At 30.3% G+C, this 7,441-nt stretch overlaps 1 protein-coding gene across 1 annotated transcript; it reads left to right on the top strand.

Annotated features, from left to right (window-relative positions):
• The first annotated feature begins 4,288 nt into the window (after positions 1-4,288).
• LOC131170717 (protein S40-5-like) lies at positions 4,289-5,414 on the top strand. Its single transcript, XM_058130452.1, has one exon. It carries the CDS (start codon positions 4,514-4,516, stop codon positions 5,159-5,161), a length of 648 nt encoding a protein of 215 aa, XP_057986435.1. The 5' UTR covers positions 4,289-4,513; the 3' UTR covers positions 5,162-5,414.
• The last annotated feature ends 2,027 nt before the right edge of the window (positions 5,415-7,441 follow it).

The following is a 7,441-nucleotide window of genomic DNA, read 5'->3' on the forward strand; positions in this document are numbered from 1 at the left end:
ATAGGGAGACTCTGGATTTTCTACGACTTAGGGCGTAATTGGTCTTTTCTTTATTTGTATTGAGTCGATTGTATTAAATAAATGTAATATGATTGTCGTGAGCCGGACCTTCTTCCTCCGCCCGGCCGCCACAAGAATTTGTCGTCAAGTCTGTGAGTAAAATATTAATTTTAATTATAATTTCGATATTATTATATGTTCAGATGCCCATGCATCACTTATATGCATATATTTATGTAGTTAAACTCTAGGCACGATTTATGTTGCATTCATAATCGTTGATGTACCATGGATGTTGTTGTGGTAATTTGGAGGCGGTGTGCGTGCGTTGGCGTGCGTGTGATGTGGTGTGGACTATGGATAGGGCGGGGTAGTCACGGCTTGAGTAATTCGGGACCGTTCCTTCGAGGGGTAGTCACGGCTTGAGTAATTATGGGACCCTCGATTTGGTTATTAAGTGGAAGTCCGAGCTTGAGTAATTCGGCACCGTGTTGGATTTAAGAGAGTGTATAGGGATCACTCCCATATGTTATGATTGATACTACAGGTGTGTGAGTGCTCCAAATTACCTTTTTGATGTTATGATGTGAAAATGTTGTGTATGTTGCATTTCACTCTACAAGTTGCATTAGTTTCAGATAGTTATAGAGATTATAGTTAAGATTGATATTTTACTCTCTGAGTCGAACGCTCACTCCTGTTCAAAAATTTTTACAGGCCACAGGAGGATATTTTGTTCTGGGTTAACCTGCCTTTTTACCTCGCAGGTTGTTTATCAATATTGTGTAATTTTAATTACTCCTAGAATTTCCGCATGTGTTAGCAGTAATTATTTGAAATTGGTCTGTAATATTATATTCATGTTGGACCTGTAAACTTAATATTTTAAGTCTGTTTGATGGATTGGATGAGGGAGCTGAGCTCCCATTTATTATTATGTTGATGAGTATGTGGAGGGTGAGCTGAGCTCCCCAATGGATTGTTTATTGTGTTTACAGGTCGGGTGAGTCGAAAACTCCCCGTTGGAAAGTCCATTTTATGGCCGGACTCTGTCCGTTTGTTTTCTTGATATTGGGCCCAAATGGGCCTTAGAGTTGGGTTAATGAATAGTTAAGGCTTACTACGGGCCTCGGGGGCTTTAGGCTGGCCCAGGTCCTAGTGCCGGTCCGGCCCATAAGTTGGGTCGTGACAGTAAAGTTTTAAAAAATAAGAGAATTTAACTAAACAAAGTCTTATTGTGCATATGATCAACTATCTCCTTCTGTGTCATCTTGTGATATGCAAATACTACCTTTAATTTGATCACTGGAAGTCAAATGCAGGAATGTGTTTTACACGCATTATAAAGATTTGAATTCATCATTTAAGAACAATTAATGGAACCCCAATCCAACATTTGATGGAGTGCAGGAATCCCATTTCATTGGCTGGCCCAACAACCCTAAACCCCTCACTTCCCGACACAGCATCCATCCTAAACGTTTATGATTCTTCCTCAATACAAGAAACCCATCTCCTTCACATTGTTTTCCCGTTTATTGAAAATATATATGATGGGTGTAAACCCCTCACTTCCCGACACAGCATCCATCCTAAACGTTTATGATTCTTCCTCAATACAAGAAACCCATCTCCTTCACATTGTTTTCCCGTTTATTGAAAATATATATGATGGGTGTCGCCAGGATAAATTTAATTTTTATTAAATTAAATATTTATATTAAAATTTAAATAAAATTAATTAAAATATATAAATTTTAATATAAATATTTAATTTAATAATTATTAAACTTACTCTTATATAAAAGTGATGCTTTATTATATGAACCCATATATAATATGTCAATTCTTTATGATGTATATAGCCAAGTACAATCATTGCCAGAACTTTGATTCAACGGATCTAATTAATTAGCATAATAAAGAATAGCCATCCAAAGGGTACTTATAAATATATAAGTACATATATTCCGATTATACAGTCTAATCAGTCACAAAATATATCTGTGCAAATTAAGATCAAACATGAAAATCTACGTTTTCTTATATTTACAACAATTTTTAATTTTAATTGAAATTTTTTTATTTTTTATATAGGTTTAATCTAAATTAAAATACAATTTTAAAAAATTAGAAAAAAATTAGTGATAATATTTGGAATACAAAAATTTTAAACAAGGAAAACACTATCTTCATGATTCCGTGAATATTAAATTATAAATAAAAATTAGTGATTAATTTGCGTCAATTTGCTAAGCTTTTATGTAAGAAAATGAACATAGGATGCTGATGGGGAATGTAGGGCCAGTAGAGTTGGGTCAGGGTCCACAACTGACGCAACTCTACAAGTAGAATCGGGCCCAACACAAGTCTGCTCCCTGCAAGAAATCTGGGACCCACTTCTGCGTTAGTTAAAAAAGGTGGAGTACTAGCCAACAAGGACAGCGTGGCAGGTACCCCACCTCCTTGGAGCAACGCGAATTTGGCATTACTGTTAAATTAATTATTGATAAAATTACTTTCTTAAATATTTTTATTAAAAAATAATTAAAAATTAAATTTAATAAATTTTAATTATAAAAATATAAAAATAATAAAATAAATTTTTTAAATTATTATTTTAATAATATTTAAAAAATAATTTTAACTTTTTAAAATCAATGCCACACAGGCTGATGTTCTTGGTTCCCATGGGCTTGGGCCTTCAATTTTTACGGTGAAATCAATGTTGATGAATGGAAGTTTTTTTTTTTTTAATTTTCTTTTTTTTTATATTTAAGAAAAGTTTTGTGGGACCCACTATACATGGACCCTACCATTTCCCACTCTCAACCGTACAATTGTGCCCATCATCTCCCGTCTCAGATCAAACGCTTGCTATAGCTTTTCAAAACCCCCTTACATTATTTGGTTAAAGCCGAGTAATAGAAGTGAATTGAAGAAATTTGATTATTTTAATAATAATAAATGGATTTGATTTAATTTCTATTAGCAACTTTAATATTTTTTATTTTCAATTCGATTAATTTTAATTTAATAATCAAATTAATTGAAATAATTAAATTTATATTAATTATATTTTTATTTATAATATATTATTTATAATTATCATTTTTATAATTTTATTAATAATATTTAATTTGTAATTATTCTTTTATTAATAATAAATCACGTTTATTATTTTTACAAGCAAAAAAATTAAAAATGTATTTTTATTAATATATTATTAATTAATTAATAATATAAAATTTATTATATTTTTTTGTTAATTGGTTAATAATAAAAAATCAACAAAATATTTTAGGTTTCGATTAGATTCAATTTTTTTTTAATTTTAATTTGATTTGGTTAATATAAATAGAATTTATTAAAATTTTAATTAATTTAAAATTTAATTTAATTTAATTCGATTCAATTAACTGAATACTCACTTTAATTTTACATCTCACGAGATTGATAATATACTAGTTAAATTGTAAAATAATATACAAATGATAATTTAATTTATATCTTCAATAAAAAAAATTAATTTTTGAAATGTATTTTTAGTTAATAATAAATTAAATAAGTCAATTTTAAATTGAAAAACTAAATTATATAAATATTAAATTTATATGAATTAATCTTTTTAAAAAATTTAAATTATCATAATTTTCAATCCACCAATAATAAATTTAAATAAAATAATTATTTTTATTAATTATATTTTATTAAAAATAAAAATTATATTTTATTTTTTTATCATATCTCAAATATTAAATTATGAGTCCTTATCATAAACAGTTTACACTTTACATCCTAAACCATCAATCGTGCAAATTTATTGTCACTCTCATTATTATTATTTTAATTTAATACATTTTAACAAGTCAATGGGTGCCCACGTGGCATGACTTTGACATGAGTTCATGGGACCCACTTGCATATAGTTTACGCGTGTTCGGTTGCAAATGAAAATGAAGAGAAAGAGAGCTTAGGAGAGTACCACGTGGAGGGCGGGTCCCTATCGAAACATTTGACGTGGTCAAATTTTCATGTCAAATCGAATTTAATAATTATTAAATTAAATATTTATATTAAAAAATATATAAAATTAATTAAAATATATATAAAAATATATATAAATTTAAATATAAATATAAATATTTATTTATTTATATTTAAATTTATATATTTTAAATCGGTAAGTGGTATAAACGCGCCTCCGAAAGCACGTGAAGCCTTTCAAATACGTGTCTTTTTAACAGTTCGGTGCTTATCTTGGCGTCACTAACTTACCATACATAAAAACCATTATTTGATAGCGAAGAAATGCAGACAAAATGAACCCCAAATTCACATGAAATGAAACTGAACATTTCTCTGCTTCTTCAGTGAAGTGCCCAATGCGATATATACATGTCTTCTCCTTCAAAGCCACCCTATGTTAGAGCCCAACCTAATGGACTCATAACTGTTATCTGCTCATTCTTTTCCAAGTGGGTTTGAGTTATCAGCTAAATTTGGCCGCTTTATGGCCAAAGGCAGGAGGCTAACAACGAGTCGCAGTGAAAGGCTACTGGGAAGCTTTGCTTACAGTAATGGCCAAGACACCGCCGTCAACGACTCGTCGGAGCTAGGCGAGGACGATGTATGGTCGATGGTTGATGATGCGGCTAATGGGAATGACCAGATTAGCAATAATTCTAAGGGAGAGTGGGTTTCGCGCGACGATGTTGAGAGTAATGGGAATATTTCTATGAGGAGCCGCCGTCGTATCCCCCGAGATGACCACCGCCACCACGTGGGGGGTTTGTCTTTGGCCTTCGAAAATTCTTCGGGCAAAGCGGCAGCGTCCAGAATCGTGCACCAGTTCCGTGGACATGAAAACGTGGCAGCAACATCTCCTCATCACATGGCCACGTCAGCTCCTGTGAACGTGCCGGACTGGAGCCAGATCCTTCGGGTCGACTCGGTTGAGTCATTGCCTGATTCGGATGACGGCTATGACGACCGTGATTCAGAGATAGTTCCCCCACACGAGTACCTAGCGCGTGAGTACGCTAGGAGCAGGAAAATGGGCTGCGCCTCTGTCTTTGAGGGCGTCGGAAGGACGCTTAAGGGCCGTGACATGAGGCGCGTGCGAGATGCAGTCTGGAGCCAAACAGGGTTCGACGGATAACCGTTCTACAACCCACACACAAGGAGACTGGTTCTATTTTATATATTTATTTTTGTCGGCAATGATTCGGAAGAGTTGACTCGGTATTGGACTGAGTCAACTCGGTAACGAGTGAGCTCAGGCACGATTCTGCTTGATGAGGTGCCACTATTTTTGTCCAAGATTGGAATTTAGGAGTTGGAATTCATGCCCAGTTTGTTAGTAGTAGTTTTTCAAAATATTTTACATATATATTCAAATTTTCAAGTCGAAATCTTTATGGTACATTTATTAATGGTGTTCAACGAAAAACAATCGAGACAATCTTTAGGTTATTACAATAATACTTTAGTCAGTCGCTAGTAATTTTTTTAGGTTTATTGGATGAATAAATCTAAATGTTTACTCTTTTAATTTTAAATAATTTAATTATAACTTTTAAAATTAAAATAATTTTATTTAAAATTTAAAAATTAATTTAAATATTTTAATTTTTTACATTTTATTTATTTTTTATTTAATTTTTATTCTTTCTCTCTCTTGTTCCTCTCCCAAAATAAAACCGTAAAAATAGAGAGAGAGAGAAAGCAAGGGAGGGGGAGGGAGAGGAGAGGAGAGAGAAAGAGAAGTAGAACTAAAGAGAGAGATAGCAAAAAGAGCGGAGAAGAAAAAAAAAAGATGAATTAAATAAAAAATTATTAAATGTTATGTAACATGACAATTTAGAAACAATAAATTAAAATCTCTAAATTGATTTTTAACTTTTAAATAAAAATTTTTTAATTTTAAAAATTATAATTAAATTATTTAAAATAAAAAAATTTTAAATATAATAATAACTAAGATATATATATATATATATATATATAAATAAATAAATAAGTGCATGGTTAGTACCAAATTGTTGGTTTCCAAGGAAGAGTGATCTCATTGCTAGTAGAATAAAAGTAATAATGGGAATGGTCTTGTTATATAAATATTCTGAAAGAATGAGTGGTTATAATGATAAAGATTTTTTTTTTTTTTTAATTAAGTTGGGAAATGGGGTTTTGAGGAATTAAGATGGAATAAAGGAAGGGGACAATCATATAAAGTAGAGAGGGGGATATCAGGGAAAAACAAGCAGCCTTTTAATGGAAGATGATAGATGGAGACACTGGCAGGTTGAGACCACAAGTTGGATAACAAATTTTAGAATAGAGTTATAGCTCCCCCTACCCTTTTTAATTTTTTTTAATTAAAAATTGTTTAAATATATTTTTAATAATAAAAATTAAATATTTATAGAATTCAATTAAATTTTTTTTTTATAAATAATCTATTCCATACAATTGGGGGCTGTAGAAGTAGAGGCAGTGTGATGAAGGCTGAAAGAAATATCAGACTTGTCTGTAGCCTTGTCACTGTGACTCACTTTTTTGAAGACAAGGACTCCACTATTTGGATTGTTGGGTTGACAACTCATAGGAGTTTACAGCCATTGGTTTCTTTTCTTTTTTAGTATATTTTGCTAAAATTTTTACAAAAATAAATTTAATTAATTTTTATATTAAATACTTTTATTATAATTGAATTGAAATCAGATCGATTAATCATAATTTCATTTGAATTTTGATTTAGACGATTTTGATTTCAATTTTACAAAATTACATAAAAGCAGTAAAATCATTCGATCTAAAGCACTCAGCTTTTACTAAATAATCTGCCAAGTAATTTGCTTCGCTCTTAATATTGGAGAAGGAGACATTAGGTAAAAGCAGCACAAAGATAATGAAGAGATTTCTTAATAAGCTCACAATTGTTCTTCACTTTTCATAATAATATGAGAGAATGCTTTTCTTAATAGTTGTTCTTCATTTTTAATAATCTTTCATTTAATTTAATTATATTTTAAATTAAAATTTTAGTAATAATAAACTGATTTAATGATAATCAAATCAAGATCTGGATAAAAAGATCAAGAGAATAATTTATTTAAGAAGATTAATTATAGGGGTTAAAAAAATAAAAGTTGAATAAGTAATAATGTGGTGGTTTTTTTTTTTTTTTTTGAATTTGTGAAGCAATGATTTTGGATTTTAATAAAGATTAGGAATGGTAACTTATCGAGTTTTTGCGAGTAATTGATCTAATCAAATCTTACACGATAATAAAATAATCAGTTTTACAACTGATTATTGCAACTGACTGAAATTGATTGTTATTAACAACTAATTTTACAATTGATTTATAATTTTATTTTTTAGTAAAATAATTAATTAAAAAAAATAACTATTGATTTAAAAATCAATTGTTAAATTG

This window comes from Hevea brasiliensis, chromosome 11, assembly GCF_030052815.1.
Source record: "Hevea brasiliensis isolate MT/VB/25A 57/8 chromosome 11, ASM3005281v1, whole genome shotgun sequence".
NCBI classification, from domain to species: domain Eukaryota; kingdom Viridiplantae; phylum Streptophyta; class Magnoliopsida; order Malpighiales; family Euphorbiaceae; genus Hevea; species Hevea brasiliensis.

Coding starts and splice junctions, on each gene's coding strand:
- LOC131170717 (XM_058130452.1), top strand. CDS start 4,514: ATGGCCAAAGGCAGGAGGCTAACAACGAGTCGCAGTGAAAGGCTACTG.